Source organism: Amblyomma mixtum, chromosome 3 (genome assembly GCF_055824585.1).
Source record: "Amblyomma mixtum isolate Tamu chromosome 3, ASM5582458v1, whole genome shotgun sequence".
In the NCBI taxonomy this organism is placed as follows: Eukaryota; Metazoa; Arthropoda; class Arachnida; order Ixodida; family Ixodidae; genus Amblyomma; species Amblyomma mixtum.
Genome location: NC_143014.1, coordinates 179,351,047 through 179,373,056, shown reverse-complemented (window position 1 = coordinate 179,373,056; position 22,010 = coordinate 179,351,047). Strand labels below are relative to the sequence as shown.

At 50.3% G+C, this 22,010-nt stretch overlaps 1 protein-coding gene across 1 annotated transcript in view; it reads left to right on the top strand.

Annotated features, from left to right (window-relative positions):
• The first annotated feature begins 930 nt into the window (after positions 1 to 930).
• Positions 931 to 22,010, top strand: part of LOC149352867 (serine/threonine-protein kinase PLK1-like) — a 47,360-nt gene continuing 26,280 nt past the window's right edge. The window contains exons 1-4 of the mRNA XM_089575734.1: positions 931 to 1,035; positions 14,151 to 14,258; positions 14,868 to 14,984; positions 19,419 to 19,732. Coding sequence (XP_089431860.1) covers positions 931 to 1,035; positions 14,151 to 14,258; positions 14,868 to 14,984; positions 19,419 to 19,732 — 644 coding nt within the window. The remainder of the gene's footprint in view (positions 1,036 to 14,150; positions 14,259 to 14,867; positions 14,985 to 19,418; positions 19,733 to 22,010) is intronic.

The window sequence follows — 22,010 nt, the reverse complement described above, 5'->3', positions numbered from 1 at the left end:
GGACAGAAGTCATAGACCGTTGTGAGAACATAGCGATCGAACGAGGAGGAGAACGCGATTGCGATGTGACGCGTTTTTCAGTCTCTTGGATAGAAATGGTCCAAATATGTGTCGTTTCCCATGACATCACTTCAGATGATCAGACTCGCCATTGATGTAGCAAGTTTTTGTCGGCTGAACCGAGATCCATGCCATTACAGCCGACCGTGATTTTACCTTGGACGAAAATCCCGCATAAAAAAAATTACGTTGACGCAACGGATACATCTCGAGTACGCCGCAATTAATACGGGTAATTTCTACCACCGGATATCTGCGTGTTTTGCTACAAACGCATGCCTGTACCGCCGCACGCGATTAGACGGGAGGCGCAGCAAGTGATCGTAACCCACGTCCGCGCGCAGGTGAAAACGTGCGAACCGAACGCTTGCGGAAACCACACAAAAAACGATCGTGCGATGGCCGCATTACCTGTCTTCATGACCATTCCTTCATCTGCTGACCCGGAAGGCGCGGGTTCGATCCCGGCCGCGGTGGTTGAATTTCTTTGGAGGAGAAATTCTAGAGGCCCGTGTACTGTGCGATGTCAGTGCACGTTAAAGAACCCCAGGTGGTCGAAATTATCTGGAGCCATTCACTACGGCGTCCCTCATAGCCTTGGTCGCTTTGGGACGTTAAACCCCATAAACCAAACCAACCATTCCTCCATCCTTTGTGACGTTTTGGTCAAGCCATCGGCGATGGTCAAGCGTTCAACGAAAAGCGGACTCTGGCGCTTTCGACGGCAGTCGCATCAGTGGCGCCACAGAAGCCGGTGCCCGCGTCGACCAATGGCATCTCTTGTTCACGCATCGGTAATGAACGCTTGAAAACGTTCAAATTAAAGCCGGTCGTGGTTCAAATCATCAGTTTTTCTGCCTTCTGTTCACGATGGATCCTTCGACCTCGGCGGGACCTTCCGGCGACAATGTTCCGGAGATCGTCGTGGACACCAAGTCGAACAGGCGATACGCCCGTGGCGATTTTCTAGGAAAGGTAAGCGCATATGGTGTGTGATATGTGGCATCGCGCGGTTTGATACCACAGATTGCATTGTAAAGGTAGATTACCACGTAAACGCAGGCTGCCTACTTTACCCGAATGCCTACTCCAAAGTCCAGAGGTTATCGAGCGGCACTTGCATATGCACTGGCTGTTGATAATCAGCACCCGCCGCGGCAGCTGTGGTTATCGTCTGCGTTGACGCGAATTCAAATCACGGCCGCGGCTAATACTATGCGCTGCTACTAATCACGGCTGTGGTGCCTACGAGAACACCATGCATGCTTCCATCCCCGGCTCACATTCAGTATTACGGACGCGATGGATCAGTGGTTGTTTGAGGCGTTCGTCTGATGAGCGCAGAGACGCGGAGTCGAATCGCGGCGGCCACACATCGATGGAGGCGAAATACACAAGGCGTCCGTGTGCTGTACAATGCCAGCTCACGCTAGGGGTCGAAATTATTGACAGTCTCCTCACTACGGCGCCTCTTTGTCTCTTTTTTTACACTTAAATCCTCACGACACGGTTGGCGTGTCCGCCGATAATGAGACCACTTTTTCTAAGATAGCAGTACAGAAAACGAAACGCGCTTCGCAACCGGCTGCTACTAGCCGCGGCTGTAGTGCTTGCAAGAACGCCATGCATGTTTCCATCCGCGATGTTCTGAGAGGAGAATTGAGACTCAAATTTATATCATAATCTGAGTCCGAACTCACATTCAGATCATGATATAGCCTAAGTTGTAAGTCCGGGTTCAGGCTCAGGTCATGGTCTTTGTTTTTGCGACGACGATGCGCGCTTGTTTTTATTGCCAAAGCAATACTACTCGCACTTTCAAGCCTTCGCGTGACCCGGCCGCCTTTACGTTTGACCTTTAGCGGAGTGAATATGGGCGACCAACTCGCTCCTTCAGATAACCCGGCTGCAGTTACGCCGCGCCGCGCACCTGTGGCGCTACTACCGCTGTGGCGTCATACCAGCTGTAGATAATGGGCGACCAACTCGCTCCTTCAGAGCCCGGCTGCAGTCACGGTGTGTGTTTGCCGCGCTGCGCACCTGTGGCTCTACTGCCGCTGTGACGTCATACCAGCTGTAGATTATGTTTTCTTTCTCCCAGTCGCAACAACATCAAAAACAAAATATAAAAAAAATTACCGAAGACGCCTTGAGTCGTCGCGCAGCGGCGACCGGTAGCCACGCGTGACCTGTAGACGCGGCGCACTGCGTTCCTTCAGTTGGAGGCGCTGCGCTTTTATGCGAAGCATACTACTTTAGCTACCACTTCAGCCCTTCACCGTGGTTATGCGCCTCCAAATCACGTGATGCATGACGTCACACCACGTGACACGATGACGTCACGGCAGTAGAGAAACGGGGGCCCACCTCGCGCCGTCGCTGTGGTTGTGCGCCTCCAAATCACGTGATACATGACGTGACACGATGACGTCATGACAGTGGAGAAACGGGGGGCCCACCTCCAAACTTCTTTAGAGGGTGTTGCCACCTCGCGCCGTCGCTGTGGTTGTGCGCCTCCAAATCACGTGACACATGACGTCACACCACGTGACACGATGACGTCACGACAGTGGAGAAACGGGGGCCCACCTCGCGCCGTCGCTGTGGTTGTGCGCCTCCAAATTACGCGACACGATGATGCTTCGCATTCTCCAGGCTTAACCAAGTTAAGCCTCTGCCATTTTTGCTTTCGCAACCTACCAGGCTTAACCAAAGCTAAGCCCCCGCCAATTTTTTATCTCTCCCCTGGTTTAGTGACAGCGGAGCGGAGGAAAGATTTACTGCTGCTGTCAAGGACGTTTGAGGGCGAGGCAGCTGGGCAACGTCTGTGGGCGACCGAGGATTCCGCGGAAGCAAAGAAGACTTCGTTTTACCCCTTTCCTACTTTATGCGGGTGCGATAATGAGCCATGTGGGGATGTGTCGGAAGCTTTACAGTGCGTGGTTATCTTCTTCACTGTCACTTTTCTCGAAAATTTTGTTTGCCGCATGCATAAGGTTACCATAGCTGCGTACTGTACTTTTGTGAGTCATGCCTACGTGCTTTAAGTTACGTTTTATGTAGTGGAGTAGAAACTATATATATGCGTGTATAAGAGCGTCTACATGAACGTACACAGTGAATGCAAATATACGTTCAGCAACAACACCTGCATGTATTGTGCACTGTTTTACCATGTTTGTCTAAAATATTACAAGTTTTTCCCTGTCCTCTCTTTCTCCCTCCAATTTTTTTCTTCTTTTGTCAATATTTTTATATTTTATTTTCCCTGTTGTGGTGTCCGGCTGTCGCCGCCGCCGTCGCTAATGCGCATGCGCGCCAAAAACTAATAAAAGGCGTGCGCCGCAACCTACGGGTGGGTTATTCTCGGCCAGCCACGCACCGACGAACATGCGGGAATAAACGCCGCGTTCGCCCCTGGAAACTTGCCTGCTCCTTCGCATGAACGCGCGCGTCTCATGAACCACGCATCACAACACCTGTCTTGTAATTTTTTTTAATTTTCTACGTATTTTTTTTTTTGCTCAGAAAGTATTGTTTAGGCAGTTTATAGTCGGATATAACAAGTCTGCTGTGAAGATCCGCCCATATTCAGCCTCCGCGCACAGAATTCCTCCACGAAGAAAAAGTAGTTTGCTGCTTAAACATTTCTTGTTACCTAAACAAGAAGCTTATCCCAAGGAAAAAAAAATTATGGGCGCTAGATTTTTGATACGTGGAATGTTTAATATAGTCAAACATTAAAACGCTGATTTTGTTTACTGTTGTGATTGGCCAGCGGAGTAATAAAGGACGCTGCGGAACATGGCCCGGTGTTAGGAACTGCTGTTTTTTAAAGTTGCCAATGTATGGATTGTTATGTGGCTGGTGTTGTATTGGCTATGGATCTGTCTCATCGGACGAACGCCACTGATGAGCCAAAAAATGGGCCTTCGACAGGGTCGTTCTTCGACCTGCCATCGTCGGGAGGAGCATCCGTTCCGGATTTAGGCCATGTCTGGTAAAATGAATGCAGTTAAATTATATTCACATTTATGCGTACTTAGACCGCACTGCATGCGCGCGAAAACGTTAGGCTGCTTTTCCTTCGAAGACTAGCTGCGAGCGCCTTTAACCGGTTTAAAGGGGCCACAACAGGGTCGTTCTTCATTATGCAATTTTGTACTTCAGCAATTAATACAAGAGTCTGTGATTCAGTTTCCAAAATTTGGGTGCCCAGGCAGCGACAGAACGCCACGCCCTTCACGGTGCATATCGGCGAAGGCATGCGCTGCACGTGCCGTTTTTCACATACGGGAGCAGGTCACTGCTTCTAAGTGTAAATAACAAAGCAGGGATGCACCGATTTCTGTTTCCACAATAATCAGAAAACAGGCGCCACGAGCAAGTCCGCTTTCTCAACGATGACTAAGCTCGCCTACTAAACTGAAGGCTTCCGAAAAGAAAACGTGGAAAATGCATTTTATTTTGCTAAGCTAAAAAAAAAACAAAATTGTCGGGGGCTTAGCTTTGGTTAAGTCTGGTAGGTTGCGAAAGCAGGTGTGTCATAGTGCATATGCAGCGCCTCTAGTGGGAGCGCGGCGCGCCGTGCCAAGCGGCCGCCTTACCCGACGAGCCTAGTTGGTAGCCCGTCTCTCGCTCCTGGTATGACGTCAGGTGTCATTCTAAAGCCCCACCTCGATGGACACTTCCGAGGCGTACACGCGAAGCGCCTACGCGCACGGGCGTACGCTGGAGCCTGTCTGCGCATGCGCGACGCGCGAGCAGGTGCGAGCGGGGCACAGATATCTGTGCATGCCAGATATCGGTGCCTGCGCACGGGCGCTCGCGCGCGCGTCGGGAGCGGGGTCCGGTTTACAACAATGGCAGGATCGCGGGGCTCTCGGGGACTCTTTTCTTCATGGATGGAAGCTCTTTCAGCCTCCCCTAAATTTTCTTGGAATCCTTGCAGTTCCTCAACCATCTTCTGTTCACGGATTGACATTTTTTTCAGTCGGCTCGTGAGGGGGAGCGAGCCAGCACCAGGAGCATGGAGGTAATGCCACTTTTCGACGCCCGTCGCGGCGCGTGCTGGGCGCGCAGGCGCTTCGCGTGTACGCCTCTGAAGTGTCCATCGAGGTGGGGCTTAATGGTCAAACGTGCCAAGTGGCCGCCGCTACGCGAAATTCCGTTCTTGGGAGTAGTATTGCTTTCGCAATAAAAAACTTTTCGAGCAACCGCCGTCCACGGAGTGCAAGCGAGAACGCCAACGCAGCCAACAGCGCGCAGCAGACGAGCGGGGCAGGTATGCCTTTGTGACGTCAGAGATCAGGGGTTGCCAGACCAGAGAGCAGCTCGCAAAAGGAACGAAAAAAAAAATTCCTTTTAAAAATATCTACCGCACAGAATGAACTGAAACTTCGGGGAATTGTAGTTTAACGTCTTGGGAATTATACGCAATAAGCAGGGTATGCACGAAGACAGGCTGTCATGGCCCCTCTAGCAAGGCTGTCTGTTGCCCATGCCAAATAGGGGTAGGAACCTCGTCAAGCTTCTTTGTTAGTAGCTTTTTGTTCCTCCCCTGGCATTTTTTTTCTTCTGCCGTGTTGGCAGAGTTCTACCATGTAGCTGCGCGAGAGGAGAGGGTCCCTTGTCGCGCGTCTAGATGGACTCGGGGGTGTGCCACTTGGGCGCTTCCGTGAGCCCATGTGTGTGCCTTGAGTCAAAACGAGTGTGAACCCAAAGGAGTTAAGAGTTGAGATGAGTGAGTGCGACCAACTTATTCATGTTTCGAAATGAGTGAGTCCAGATGAGTCGGAAGTTGAAATGAGGGACTGAGTCGAAATGAGTGAGTGAGGCCATATGGCTCGTCAGTTGTAACGAGTGGCTGACCCCGAATGAGTCGTGAGTCGGAGTGAGTCCAAATGAGTTGTGAGCCTAAGAGTTTGAGTGAGTCCAGGCCTCTGTGAGTCTGCGTTTGAGTGAGCCCATATATGCCAAACTTTTGAGTGAGCACGCGTGATTTTGCCGAGGTATGAATTCCTCGGTCTGCATCAGTAAGTATTTGAGTGCCAGTACACTATGTAGTACACATTTCTTGCTCTGTAACTCGTTATCCCTGCGATCTTCTTTTTCTTGTCATTTCTTTCAGGCTGCTGCTGCCGAGTGCACGGAGTAAGGATCACTTGCAAGTTTTGTTCGCTCTGATGTTCCAATGATGCCTTGAAAAATATGCCTCTGTTCGACAAACTGGGTCCTCTGGCGCCGCAACAGTCGCCTCCTACAGTTTTGGCGAGATTCGACGCCATAGAATTTTCACCCCGGGCGCCGCCATGTGCCGAATTCAGCTGCTGAGCGATGCTAACGTTGTCTTCTATGATTGAAACAGCGCAAGGCCGAAGGCCAAAGAAGAGAGCAGAGAAAGAAGGAAACGGACAACACAGCGCTGAACTAACAACTGACATTTATTTGGCACGCTGCACGTATAAATACATTTAGGCACCAAAATAGAAAACAAAGCAAACAGCTCATTCATGCACTCGGATTCTGCACACCAACACAAGCTAAGATGTGCTATTCAGGAAGCGAAGTTCTTTTTGAGATGAAGACACTGATGGAGCGCTTACACATGTGTCGCCATACATCTTGATGTTCGAAGCCTCGATTATTTCACGGCACAGCTTATCTCTGTTCCTATCCACAACTCTGCAAAAATTAAACTGTGGGGTGCAATCGCACTCACGGCAATGCATGCTGAGGTTTCGGGACTCTTTATTATCAACATTGTTGCGGTGCTGCCTGAGCCTATCATTTAAGCATTGTCCTGTCTGGCCAATATAAAACCTATTACAAGTGAGAGGAATGGAATACACGACATTTTTTTGACACTTCACGAATTTGCACTCATGATTTTTCGGGCAATCGGGGATAGTTTTCCCTGGGATGTTGACACGCATGCACAAGCTTGATAACTTAATGGGTGCTGAAAAAACAACATCCACTCCGACTCTTTTTCCAACACTTTTCAAATTATGTGATATCTTGTGGATATAGGGAATGGCTGCTACTCGCTTACTTGTTTGACATTCAGGACTTTGGGAGCATTTCAGTTTCTTCAACAAAACATCGGCCACAGAAGAAAGAACATGAAGCGGATAGCCACAAGCAGTAAGCCTCTCTACCTGGTTGCTAAAGCTGTCGACATCAAACCGCACGCAGCTTTAGCAACCAGGTAGAGAGGCTTACTGTTTGTCGCTAACCGGTTACTGGGTTCTTGTAAATACGCGCCGAGCAGGGCAGGGAGTTGAGAGGTCTGGTCCAGTCAACTCCTTGGTATGGAGGCACGATATCCTTGGCAAGGGGTAGGTTGACTCAACACGTCCCTGCCTCGATGTGGCTGTAAACGCTGTCGAGTCGAAGATTCAGAATAGTAAGAGGGGAGAGGATAAATGCGAACCTGTTTTTCGCTTGTGCCGTCGTGCCTCCGACACAGCGGCAGGTTGCCGCGATCTTCTAAAATCGAGTTCATGTAAACACGCAGTAGTCGCGTTGGGGTGATCTTGCTCAACCCGACCCCGGACTCGAACCGACCCACTTCAAGCGAGCGTTACACATGTCTTTTTTGCTTTGCGCCTGTCTGCACAAGCGGTGACAGAAACGATGCCATTGATCATTTTTTCACACCGCTTCGCGATGACAGCCAGTTTAAAGGGTGAGTGCAAATATTGCGTTGCAAAAACAGCTGTATCGCTCGTCTAAGGTACGTGAACGTCATTTTGAGGGTGACGTTATAAACGGGCAATGCGAATTTTTCGCTGGAACTGCGCGCTGCACGGTGCCGTCCCTGGACTCTTTTCCTGCCTTCCTCAGCGAATTTCAATATCAAAAAGTGTGCAATACGGGTGAAAGTCACCCAAAAAGCGTGCTTCCATGCAGGCTTGTAAGTCCGGAAACCTTTTCATCGACAGTACGTATACGTCTGCAAGCCAGCCGTTCGTATATGCACTCAGTGCGAATGTGTTGGTCAATCTTTCCTGCTCGGCTCTAGTATTACGTGGGCACTGACGCTTGGTGACCTGGCGACTTGAAGCTACACGATGCAATAACAGGGAGAGTGTGTGGAGTTTTCTATACTCCTGAATGCTAGCAACAGATCGTCTAATAATCCCATAGGCTGTTGTCATGACGGTGGTATAGCTGCGTCGTGAATGGCTACAGCAAGCTGCACAAGCAGCTGTTCAAAAAAGATGCCTCCGTCACCGACCTTGAGATAATCCTGATGGAAGCAGATGGCTTAATTATCTGTGCTCAGGTGTCGGCGAAGCCGGAAACTGATCGTCATAGAAAATTGCCGTGAGGGAGAAAAATGAGCACGGTCCTGGCGCTGAAGGCAGCACTCTCAGCGTTTACAGGTCAATGAACAGAAAGAGCATTGGGTGTTCATGTCATCAGCATATGTGGTATGATAGGGGCGTTCAGAACACAGCTTAACGCCTGTGCACTGAAACAGTTCTGAAATAACATCCGATTAGTATTAAACGCTATAACCGCCGAAAAAAACAGTGAAAGTGCTTGGACGGCATAAGACACACACAACACCTAAGAAAGCGAAGCGCGCCGTGTCTATAGTATCATGTCGTTCGTCCCAACCTCAGTGTGTGTACCCTCGTGCCTTCCAAGCAGCATGGTTTTTTCGCCATGTACCAACACCACCTAGGCCGCATTTCTGTTTTGCTCACTCCGGAAAAAAATATTCACCTGCACATATGGGTGCGGCGTCCTGTGTTGTTCCAGAGGCGTTGCATACGATGACCCGCTAGACAAGTATGAAAGCGCGACTGTAGCGCCGTTAGTTTCAGCGACGTCCGCGGTAGCCGCGCCAGCTAGAGGGCGGGTATGGGATGCTATGAAACTGATTGGTCCAAGAACGTTAGGGTGAGGCATGGGTAGGGTGGCTAGCATGGGTGAGGCATGGATGAGGTGCGTTTCGAGTGTCAACGCAAACAATCATGGGAAAATCGTCTGCCAGCTACTTCCGGTTCCAGTTCTGTCCGTTTATTTGCCTATTGCATCAAGTCTCCGTGCATACATGTCGACATCGTTTATTCACTAATTCTTGCTGCGAAATCGCTTATTGTACATCATCATCGTATGATCAGAGCCTACTGCGTATGAGTGCATCCTCAGCGCAGAAAATGACAGTCGTGCTAGGCAAGCGCGTTCTGTAGTGGTTAGTATGCTGGTGTGGTCTGTATGTTCAGTGTGTGCGGTGCAGTCGGTTTCGCGTGCGTTTTGAACTAGTTTAACTCATCGGTCGTTATATAATTGTCTTTTTCGCCGACCCGCCGCAGTGGCTCAGTGGTTAGGGCGCTCGGTTACTGAGCCATGAGTGCCCAGGTTCGAACCCAATCGCGGCGGCCGCGTTTCGATGGAGGCGAAACGGAAACGGCGCCCGTTTGCTGTGCGATGTCAGTGCACGTTAAAGGGTGCCTGCCCAGGGTCCGGACATTTTTGAAAAACAAGCTGAGGCATCGAAGATAACCTCTACAAAATACTAGAGCCATGAGCGCCCCGAAAAGCTGCAACAATTCAAATCAAAGCCCGCTCGGTCTTTCCTTCCACAAAAATGTCCCTGCCCACTACTCTGAACCCCCTTGACGTCATGAGGGTTACTTTCGCTAAAGGCATTTCATTGCTGCATCGTTCTGACTGACGGGAGAAGGTTGGGCGTAGCCTTGGAGTCGCGTCGTCTGCGCAACGCTTTCCGCAGCGCCTTCCGTTTTGGCACATGCCTACAAACCCGCATGAAGGAACAAAAAAAAAAAAAACTGCGGAGGGAGCGTACGGCGACAGCCTTGAACCCTAGTCATAAAAAGTAAAAATAGTAAAACTGAGTGAGTCGGTTCGCCCCCCGCCGTGATCACGTCACGAGATAGCCCTCTGCGTGCGTGCTCCCTTCTCAGTTTTTTTTTCTTCCATGCAAGCCCCCCAAAACAAGGTTTTAGTTACTTGTGCATTAGAGCCTTTCCCTCGCTCGCCCACTTGACCACTCCGCATACACACCGCTTATCCTTCGTGCATCTTGCCTACGCCTTGACTCCAATGAACGACATGAGCTTTGGAGCGGAGAAAAGACACAAACACACAGAACACAAACACACACGGAGAAAACCAAATGGGCGGTTGCCCGGTCCGCGATTCGCGGCGTGTTTCGAACAAAACCGACTTCCGGCCCTCCGGTCGTGAAACGATGGGGAGGCCTAAAAAAAATGAAAAGGTGGCTCGCTACTGGGGCTGACAAAGAGGTGTATGAAAGGATGCGCTCGCTAACAAGTTCAGGTGGTCGAGCCGATCGCGCCTCTCGATCGTTCAGTGTGCAGAGAAAATGCAACGACGCTGTTTCGTCGTTGGATGCGCACGCAGCGACTGGAGTCGAACCATGATCCGGCACAGATTTCCAGGAGATTGAGTTGGGTCGTGTCCGGCTCCAATGCATCGGCCTTTCTGACACAACGGTAAAGAATGTGGTGGTTTCCGGAAGACACTTCGCTCCGGACGACTACGTCCACGACCCAAGCAACTGGGGAGAGGAAGGACAGAGAAAAAAAAAACACGACGAAACACCGCCAGGAGACCCAAAGAGAAAAATAGAGAGGGCTTTGGAAGACCCGCCGCTCTCTCTCTCTCGCTCCCCCCCCCCCCTCAAATTGACCGGGTAGCAAGCAAAAACCAAGAAAAGAATTCTTTTAAAGGCAGGGGGCCCCCTTTCCCCTGCTTGGAAGTCAGCCTAAAGATAAGCCATGCAGCTCAGGAGAGAGGAGGACAGAAGGAAAATAGTGAGGCGGGGCTGCCCGCCAAGTAGGCGGCGTGTTGACGCAGGTAACGCAGGCCCGCCTCCAGCCCATGGCAGAGCCTCCTCCTCAGCCTGCTCCTCCTGCAGGGCAGCCGAGACTTTGGGCTACCTCCTCTGCGCCTGCCCGACCCTGGACGCAGCCCGCAACAACATAATACGTGGCTACCGCAGACTCCATGAACCAGGACCCCCATCACCCCGCCCGCAACCCGATCCGAGCAGTCCAGGAATTCCTCCAGTCTCTCCCCCCCCCCCCCCCCCCCTTCACACCACCACCCCCTCCCCGAAGCCGAGCACAATCCCCCCACGTAGCCACAAGAAGATCAGCAGCTCGCCTTGCACACAGCAATATGGATGAGACAGGACCGTTTCATCGCTTGAGTGACGAAGAGCGATGGACGCGTCGCAATGAGCAACGCCGCTTACAATGGCAACATGAACGCGAGTCTGATGATCCCGAAGTGGTAGCAAAGTGTCAACGGAGGTTGGAGATGGCTAGAACGAGGAAACGCAGTCGATGTGCAAATGAAACACCGGAGGAACGCCGCCGTCGCTTGGACGCCAACGCCGAATTCATGAGGGAAGCCATGGCTGACGAATCTCCTGCGGGACGCGCTTTCTGCTCTTACAGAACATGCTGTCCTGCTTTTTCGCCCACAACGCCGACGATGGCGCCGCCGTATTTTCTGCATAGCGGGAGCCTTAACGCTGTCGCGTTAGAAGATGATCACTTCACTCAGACATCTGCACTTTCCCATCGCCTTTCGCTACTGTCCTGCATTAAAAATAGACAAAAGGAAAGATCTGTCGGGATTAGACATTTTGTATCTCTTTCCAAATTAACACGACAAACGTACATGGGTCCCAATAAGATCCGTGCATTTTCACCCTGTGCACTGCCCGTACAACGAGTTTCTATATTAGCGAGGTGTAAATACATTGAAAAAGGTTGGTCACCAGGAACACTGTCCGTAATTCGAGTTTTCCATATAAACAGGTGTCTTATTAGCAGAGCAAGACTGTAAACCGGCAGTAAAGATCAGGTTCTTCACCTCGCTCCCTCGAGGTATACGTTGATTTGGCGCAGGCCTCGTAGCAGACTCGCCGACGATGGACGGACAGTGACACATGGATGAACTGGGGAACTGGACTTTATATAGCAACACTTTATCAACAATGCAGAAAGATATACAGTTAATTGAAACAAAAGCTTCACAGACAGCTACCAAAGCTGAATCACACTTAATGCTCAGCTGCCGAAGCTGACATAATATTTGACGCTCGCACTTCACGGCTTCCCGAAAGCCGGGGCCCGACTACTTCGCTATGCGAAGCCTGACCAAGAACCGCGCAACTCTACGCAACAATCTCTTACATAACAAGGCCCAAAATTTCTTGACGCGGGCGGCGGCGGCGCTTAGATAGGCAGCAGGTGCCGGGACACGCGCTAAGGGGCTAAGTTGCGTCTCTCTCCTCCCTGTCTTCTCGATAGGGCTCGAACCACGTGTCCTTGCGCGCCGCCTTATCAAGGTTGCCAAGAGAGGAAGACTATCGCCATGCGTAGAGACGCACTTGCGGGAACGCGCGCCTTCGAATGCGCTCCAGAAAAATCTTTTTCTTTCCCTTTTCTTCATCGGCGAGTGCCCTGCAAACGACCAGCGGCGCCCAAAAGCCTGCACAGGGCAACGATGCCGTGGTGGTTGCAACGTTCTGAAACCCGATCCCTCCCGGCGCTGTAACGACGAGGTGACCTTTCCTCGCCGCCGCCTCGAATGTATGGTCTCGTCTTTCCGAGACTCACTGCACCGAGCTCAGAATTACTGCGCACGGCGCCTCGACGACGAACGGCCGATTGCCATAACGGCCGATTGCCATAACGCATGCACCGCTTCGCTACCAGACAGTGTCAAACCATATACTTAGAGCAAAAAAAAAAATTGCGCATATCCTTTATGCGCACCACGCAACTCACCTCCGTACACGTTTCGAAAAACGTCGTGTACTTATTACCGCTTTCTCAGCTGCCGATCGCTACCTATAGGGCTTTCTTGAAGCAGCAGTCCTGGCCTCCGCACGGATAGCGACGGTGCTCTTGCTCATGAAAACTTTATCTCGTATTTTTTTTTTTTTTTTGCATATGCTGCGTACTCTCGCGGACTTCGATACAAAATGACACAACTTCGTAAGCAGCAGACATGCCATCAAAATAGGGGACTTACAGCGGGTGGTGGTGGTGAAATAGAGTTTGGGAGCCACAGAGTGGCCCCGCTACATGGTCGGCGTCCCTAGTCCGGGACACCGCATGACAATGCCCCGTCTCTAGCCCGTTTCACCAGAGCCCTTTGGGACTCAAGCGAGGAGCAGTTGAGAAGGGCAGTCTCCCATGCCTCTCTGGAAGGGGTAGGGGAAGGGGGGAGGTGGGGATTTTGAGTACATGCCCACACCATGTGGAAGATATCACAGGTCTCCCCACAGTGTGGGCATCGCCCATCCGTGTTAGGATCGTAATGCTTTAAGATTGCAGGACTTACAGCGGAGCAAGGGAAGAGAGTGGGGACAAAAAAAAGGATGTCTTTCTTCCCTCCTTCGTCTCATTGCTACCTAGGGCTTAACATTTACTCCTTGAAGTCTGCACAGGGCTGCCTCGTCTCGCAGTTAGTCTTTTCGCCACTTTGTCTCTGGGCACTAGCGGTTGTCGTTGCTCCCGAAAGGACGAAAAATCTTTGAGTGCATAAGGATATATCCTTTCCAGCTGTCGCGCGCTCGGCTCCCAACCAAAAGTCGTGAGTCGGAATCTTGATATATTCGTGTTTGTTTATTTCTCTTTCGTTTATTGTAATGTGTTTGATCAGTGCTGTCAACAACTGTGCCGCATAAAATTACTCCGGAAAACACGCCTTATGTGCGCTTTTTCTTCAAACGGTGGCCTCTGGGGATTGACTGTTGCATCCCTTTGCTAGAGGAGGAACCCTTTGCGTGAGGGCTAAAATTACATCGAGGCAACATAGTAGCGGCCGTGGTACTGGTGATCTATTTACGAAATGCTCTCACCGTGTACTATATTTTAGTTGCGATTAAAGCTATAGTTTTGAACTGTGCTGGCGTGTTTCTGCCTCCTTATGGTAGCAGAAAATCCCCTCCTCGCAGAATGGATTGCATTTGCAAACATTCAGTGGTCTCGGCTATACATCCAAATGTCAGACTGGTGGTGAGTATATATGGCTAGCACGGCATAAACTGGGAACCTCTTCCTTTGCAGGGTGGCTATGCTTCGTGCTATGTACTTGTGGACCTGCTGACGGATGCAGTTTACGCCGGGAAAGTGATCTCCAAGGCTCTTTTCACGACGGCCAACAGGAAGGAAATGGTGCGTATTATTTTTTATCTGATATTCTTTCGAACACTGGCACAGCTTAGTACGCTTTGTTTAAGGTTTCAGCGTATTGTTACGCATAAGTCGGGACACGGGAATACTTGCAAATGTACTTATATGCATGCTGAGCGCAAACAGTGCTCGTCCGTGGTGGCCTTGGTAAGTTCGGCCCAACTGATTGCACTTTCAACACGCGGGGCCTGCTTTTTAAAGAAAAAAATAAATGCGTCGTCGGTCTAATTCCCAGGACCAGTGTGACGTCACTAGACCGGCAGTGACAACTATACGTTTCGATGTATCTTCATGGTGTCCGTGTCGCCATCTCTAGACATCTTCGCGGAAATATGTAACTACCAGATAGATGGCACGGAGGGATGTCTGGTTGTGTGCAGACAGAAGTGCACGGTTCCGCAAAGACAATTATGAAAAAACGACATAAAACTCTCTCTAAAAGCAGCTTTTAATGCTATCGATTTCCAGCAGATAATGTAATTAGGTGTCCCTGTGAATTTTTTTTTTTCGTATTTCTTCCCTTCTGTTTCCCTTATGTTTTCTGTTTGACGACAGCCGAGCTATTTTATATTCGGTTTTTATGCTGTGCAGGTTGCCCAAGAAATCAAGATACAGAAGAGCCTCCAGCACAAAAATATACTTAAATTGGAGAATCATTTTGAGGATCAAAATAACATATATTTCATCCTTGAACTGTGCAGTGGTGGGGTAGGTTTCTCGTTCCATCTTTTTTTCGTGTGTCATGTCTGCCCGCCGTGGACCCAGGTTTTCATCCTAAGTTCATTATGGCTGTCGGACTGCAGCTTAAAGGGGCTGCGAAACACTGCCTGGGAGAATACCGGCTATACTTCAGGTGGGTTCTTTATGTCACACAGATGCTGACTTAAAAAGAATTACAGGAATCGATGCACAGGAACGGGAGTTATTCAGTGAAGAAATTTCAAAATACAAGCAAACAAAACGCTGCCCTCAACTCGATTTTGGCGGGGCTTCCCACTCCTATTTCGCTCTCCCAATGACGGCACCTGGCGCAACCAATCAAAACAGCCAGCCAGAGCACGTCGCGGAAGTTTGTACTCCATGGTTGCCTGCTCTCTGTAACTCGTTCTTGCTGAGACTGGCAGTGTTGTTTCCACGCCAGAGCGCCCCTGGTGGTGTATTTTTATTTTACTTGCTTTGCAGGGCTTTTATCTAAGACAAACAAGTTGTTTTTGTTGATCTAATATAAAACGCAGACAGGTGACAAAATGTGTCTCTATTTATTCACACAATTTGCAGTATATTTATTGTTTGTTCAATCATCAAGCTCGCGCCAGGTGATGTCGTATCCGCTGCTAAAACCCGCCACTGTGTGGGGACACCATCAGAGCCATGAAGTTGTTTTTGGGAGGACATTAAAATATTAAAAAACGGAATATACGCGGTATTACCGACGCTAATAGCACCATTATAACTCACTGTATGCAATCAACAGGCAAAACAGTTAACTAAGATTGTGTTTCTGGGCCCCTTTAAGAGCAGGCCGCGGAATACATACCTTTCAAGAGAGGGGAGTTCTGGACATTCAGCTTTTTGTGCAGGTCTATCAGGAATACTGCTGTCATTATACGGTCCAGTTATTCAATGTTTAATTATTACCTGGCGTAGCAATGTTACATATATTTGGCTGGCAGTGCTTTCCTTACAAACAGCAGTATGCTTTGCAATGTTGGCATACGTGCCCTGTAAAATAAACTACCGTGTTTTAACCATTTGTATGCAAATGCGCAGATCTGCAGTGTAGCGAGCATTCCTATAATGTCATGCGCTTCCAACACTTTTCTCCTGCAGCGCCAGCCACCCCCATTCATTTTTGTGTGGCTTAGGGAGCGTACATTTACATCTGTTTTCTTTCCCTGACTCCTCTCTGTTAATTGTCGATATATGTTCAGGTCTGTTGCGTATTCTTTTTCTCGTCGGGTGAATACAGGTAGGCGCAGCCTTTGAAGCGAAAAGCTTCGCTACCCGCACCACAGCCGCGCTTCGCGTGAGCCGTCAGAGCCAAGATTTGCCACAGCTGCGCATGCGCGAAATCGAGCTACGTCACGCGCGGCGCAGGTGGCCGCAGCCGCCGCCGCGCCGACTCCGCCGCCTGATCTTTCGGCGCAGCCGCGCGCTACTGCGCATGTGCACCGCCTCCTCACCGCCGCTACTACTGCGCGCTCGCCTCCTCGCCACCGTTTGACCTTTCGTTGCAGCCGCGTGTTTACCACAGTTACTACGCATGCGCAAGGAGGGCTATATAACGCGCTTGCCTACACCGTCATCGTGGTGCTCCCAGTGCATTGTGCGCGAACTGCAACAGCGATGACGTCAAACAAAGCATAACTGCAGCTTTTCGCTTGTATACCCAGGCTTAACCAGAGCTAAGCCGCTGCCAATTTTTTTTCCTTCCTTGTCGAACCGAGCGAATTTAATTTTCCATTAGTGCGCTTTTTTTTGTCAGCAGTGAAGCCTATAGCGTTGCCTGTCTGTAAATGTCGCTTGCACCCCCCCTCCTCATCCTCTTCTAATTCTTGATCGCGTTTCTAAAGTGGTCTTGCATACAAGTGAGAGAGAGAGGGTGTCAAGATAATCACGGCGTCTATTTTTATCGTGAAATTAAGGAAACTGAACCGATAATTGAACCTGCAGTGCCTGCAGTGCGCACCTGCTCTGAGGCTATGTCACGCACATGCATCGTGTCGTTTATGTGCAAGGCGTTTTATTTCGCCCCGGGAGAAAAGCTTGTTGGTCGATACGTCCACGGTAGTTTGTTTTACCTGGAGAGGCTTGTCAAATGCTCGTTCGAATTCTGATACCACCAGTTTTTCCATTCATAGATTTCTGCAGTGGCTCGTGACAGATGCAGGAAGTGTTCGGTACTTCTTGTGAATCCCAATTACAGAGTCGAACCACTTTGCGGTTAACTTTTTCTGCTCTTTTCGGGGCGCGGCTACTCCTGGAGCGGCTGCCGAGCTAATCTCATTCTATGGAGCAGTCGGTCGACCGGAAATCTGACGTATTTTGTTCAGCGGCGCACCATTGCGCTCCCGCCCCATTGTTCCCACTTCCAGCCCGTACCAGGCGACTCCGTCCGGAGACGCTCCTTGATCTCGCTGCAGCCGCGGATGCGGCTTAGCGTCAGTGCGCACCGATGAGTTGAGCTTGGCCAGTGCGACGGAAGCACGCATGCGTGCAAGCCTTCAAGCGCTTTCGTTCGCTAGACAAGAAGCCTAAACCTGTGGTCTTCATTGAGGCGACGCTCGCGAGCGATCGAAAGGGCTGCTGGTAGGCATCTGTGAACAGTGTTTTTTTGGTTCGAAGCGGATTGTAATTTTCTTCGAAGAATTTTGAGCGAATATTTAGGTTCAGTGGCACAATAGGCAGCACAAAAGGCCATTACATGAAAAAGAAGAGATACTGTATTGAAGTTTTGTCGCACTCATTGAAGATGTGTCGACTTTCTACAAAAAAAAAATGGCTGTCGTTTAGCTCTGGTTAAACCTGGAGTTACGCGATAGCTCTACAGCTGGCCGAGTGGAACTCGCTCAGTCGAATTGCTAAGTCAGTCTTTCGCCGCTCCGTTTCGCTGGGCGTTCCTTCTTCATCCTCGTCCCTGGACGGGGATTCACTCCCCCCATTGTTACCCTCTCCACTCCTCCCCCCCTCGGTTTCGCCGGCGCGCCGCGCATGCGCACAGCTGGTGGAGCGGTTTTGCCACGGTTCAGCGCGCAGCCACACTGACCTTGCGAAGCGGCTGGCGTAGTGTAGCTCCTGCGGATCGCCCCAGGTCGACCGCCGGATGTAGACGACTGAAAATTTGGGCCGCACTACCGGACCTTGCTGGACTTCCTTCGGGAATCCGGCGTGTATCTATATGTGTAAATAATACTTTAGGCCAGAAGGCGCGCTCTCGCAATAAAAAATGAAGTGGTCGGTCGGTCGGTCGGTCGGTCGGTCGGTCGGTCGGTCGGCTGGTCGGCCGGTCGGTTTTAAAGTCCCAAAGAGACTCAGGCTATGAGAGACGCCGTAGTGAAGGGCTGTGGAAATTTCGACCACCTGTGATTATTTGACGTTCGCTGACATCGCACAGTATACAAGCCTCTAGAATTTCGCCTCAATCAAAATTCGACCGCCGCGGCCGGGATCGAACCCGTGTCTTTCGGGTAAGCAGCCGAGCACTATAACCACTGAGCCACCATAACTATCCGCGGTTGGCCTATAGCCGACCGCCTAACAACCTGACAAGGGACGCCGCTTTACAAACTCAGGCTTTTAATGCTTTCGCATTCAAAAGATAAGTACTTGAAGGTGGCGAAGGCAAGTGGGTGTTATTTCATGCGTTGGCAAGTTTCAGCGAGCGACAGATGAAGTCGCGACAGGTGCAGTTGCTCGTGTTCACGTCGCCAGCCGTGTGGGAGCCGCTTATTATAGGAATTCCACCAGCGTATATCACCTAACGCTCCTCCAAAATACGTTGAGCTCGCTGGTAACAGGGCAGCGTCTTGTATTCACACAATAACGCCAGATGGAGACGGTGAAACACCTTCCGAACAGTATATGTATAAGAGGTCTCGTCTATTAAGTATTGCTTTGGCTCGAGCAATTTTTTTTTTTTTCAATTACCTGAGCCTGCTACTTCAGCTGACGGTGCCGGCATTTATACAGCTTCAGATGTCTATACCGGTGGACTGAAGGCCTAGTGAAGTTGGTTTTATAAAACAGAAGATTGGTTGGTTGGTTTATGGGGTTTAACGTCCCAAAGCAACTCAGGCTATGAGCGACGCCGTAGTGAAGGGCTCCTGAAATTTCGACCACCTGGGGTTCTTTAACGTGCACTGACATCGCACAGCACACGGGCCTCTAGAATTTCGCCTCCATTGAAGTTCGACCGCCGCGGCCGGGATCGAACACGCGTCTTTCGGGTCAAGCAGCCGAGCACCATAACCACTGAGCCACCGCGGCGGCCTATAAAACAGAAGAATGCAGCGCAAAATATTTCTCGTGTTCGTCTGCATGGTTCTGCATGCCTCATCTTGCTTTGCGCTGGCTTCACTTTTGTTATGCCAGCACGGTCAGTTCGCTACATTGGGTTGACATCATGGCGCCTTTGTCTTTCAGTCGCTTGCTGATCTGCTGAAGGCTCGCAAGAGGCTTACAGAGACAGAAGCGCGGTCTTTTCTGCGCCAGCTTCTGTCGGCCCTCCAGTACTTGAAGCAGCAGAAAGTGTTTCATCGAGACCTGAAGCCGGAAAACTTGCTCTTCAATGAAAAAATGGAGCTGAAAGTTGCAGATTTTGGACTCGCCATCCGTGCTGATGAGGAGGGTGGACTGAAGAGCATCGTGTGCGGAACTCTAGGGTATATTCCACCGGAGGTTCTGGCCAAAGATAAATACAGCTACGCGGCGGATATCTGGTCCGTTGGCAGTATACTGTGAGTGTTCTGCGCTGCCAGCGATTTTCTTACATTTCAGTTCTTTGAAAGGGGGGAGGCGGTCATTCCAAGCGGTGTGAGCATCCAGTGTTGACATTTTCATGGGAAAGTATAGGCCCACCGCAGCGGCTTAGCGATTGGGGTGTTTCTGCTCATTACGCTTTAAAAAACAAAGAAGCGGCACAGCAGGAGTAAACGGGAAAATGTACTCTAGCAGCTGTTTAATCCATTATAGAAGCTGCTCAGTCCTTGATTGCCTGAAGACTGAGACCGTGTTCACTCCTGCTTATAGGCAGGGAGTAGAAGAGAAAAGAATCGAAAGATGGTCCTCCCCCACTTGTATAATAAACCACATCGAGCTGCAGTCTCTTCTCGCCTGCATCCCTCGCAAAATTCTCCGTCGTTGATTCCGCTCATTGAGTAGCGATATTTTTTCTTCAGCAGCAGCAAGAAAGCGATTCATGGATCAGCAAACGCTATCAGTTTGTCAACGCTATCCAGTATCTTTCGGCGAAGGCATGCACTTGCGTACACATGCCTGAACAGACACTTGTATAGTCGTTGCACCTTCTTGAAATATTTATAATTATTAACATCAAGTGAAGACCCTTTCATCTGAGCCCTTTGGAGTGCCGTTCACATTTTCGTAAGGCTTTTCCTAAAGACAGCGATGTTGGGTGAAAAAAGCTTTTCCTAAACCACCAATGTTTCGACTCTAGCGGAGCATTTCCTCTGAACGCTCGTAAGTCAACAATTTGCCACACAACGTATCTAGTATAAATACTTAACACTGCAGTGTCATCCCGCTGCGAATCCGGGACGCAACCAGAACTGAAGCTGCATCGACTTTATTCTGTCAGAAATTACAGGAGGAGGGAGGAGGGAAGTGCTTATATGTTCGATGTCCTTGACTGATTATCTCGATCTCGAGGTTCCGTTTCCGGATTTCGGGAAGCGAGTGCGTACGCAATCAAGAAGCAACCATGCCGTCCTGCCACAACAATCGACAGTGGCAGCGGCCCACTGCCTCCCATCTGTGTCGAGGCACTAATGACAGCTCGGCTACCATCTGGGTGATTTTACATTGGTTTGGGGAGCCTTATATAGGAGGGATGACTAGTAGAAATGCGAATGCAATACGGCGCGACGTGAGGCTTCTGTACGGTCGGGCTCCGCATAACAGCTTTCACTGTAAAAACAGCAGTGGCGCCCTCTCGTCATAAAATTCCGCCTGGACCTAGCATTTTTCGGGGACTTTACAGTGCTGTGAGCCCTCCATTAGTCATCAAACGTCATCTACGGCGTAATTTTAGAAGATGTGACTTCATAACCTTCAATAAGCTGAAACCCTTCATTTGAATAGACACTAGCGCGCACAGGTGGACCAGAAAGGCGAGACCCACAGCACAGCCTGAGCTGTGCTGTGTTGTTCGTCTCGCCTCGTTGTGCGTCTCGTCTCTTCGACTGAATCCATACCAACCAGCCCATATAGTCATTCTTGTAGGAGAATAATAAGAGCAAAATGTAACGAGTGCCCATCGTATCAAGATCCGGCGACGCAACAAAAGAAAAGGCAGCACAACATGTTCATCTCAGATATATGCTTCGAATATACCCACAAACTCGGTTCAGGCACGTATGGAGACACCGGACCTATATCCGTAATTTATGCCGTCGTTTCTAATGTCAGAGGCATGGACACGTCTCCCAAAGCTGCCGAGGCCGACACACTTTGTGGGGAATTGGGAGGGGCAGCCGTTGCCTTTGGGTGGCTTTCACCACGCTTTCTGTTACGCTCTCCTCTTTCCCTTTTTCCCGCATCAAGGACAGAGGGATAACTGAGTAATTAAATACTGTCAATTGGCTAACGCTTCGCTGCGGTGGCCCAGTGGACGGAGTGTGGTGGGATATCGGACCCCGCTCTCCCAGGCGCGCACCTTACGGCCGCTGGAGCGAGGTATAGGGAGAGAGACTCCGAGACAGCGCATGTCGCGTGCACTTCCTGTTCTCGTCCGCAGCTTGGGACTGGGATGTGTTCGGACCAGTGCATACTTGAGTATGGCCACACGGGGCCCTGCGTCCTTCGACAGGTATGCCTAGGGTTGATTCCGCACTCCTTCGCGACCCGGTCCTGTGGTCACCTGCAGAGAGGCCACAGCATGGCCGCGGGGAGCCAGTTGGTAAAAAAAAAAAACTTCGTTTGATTTGCAGATGTAAGCACACAAGATTGCACCACGTCGTTTGTTTATGCATTATTGCAACCGACGTTTTCTGAACG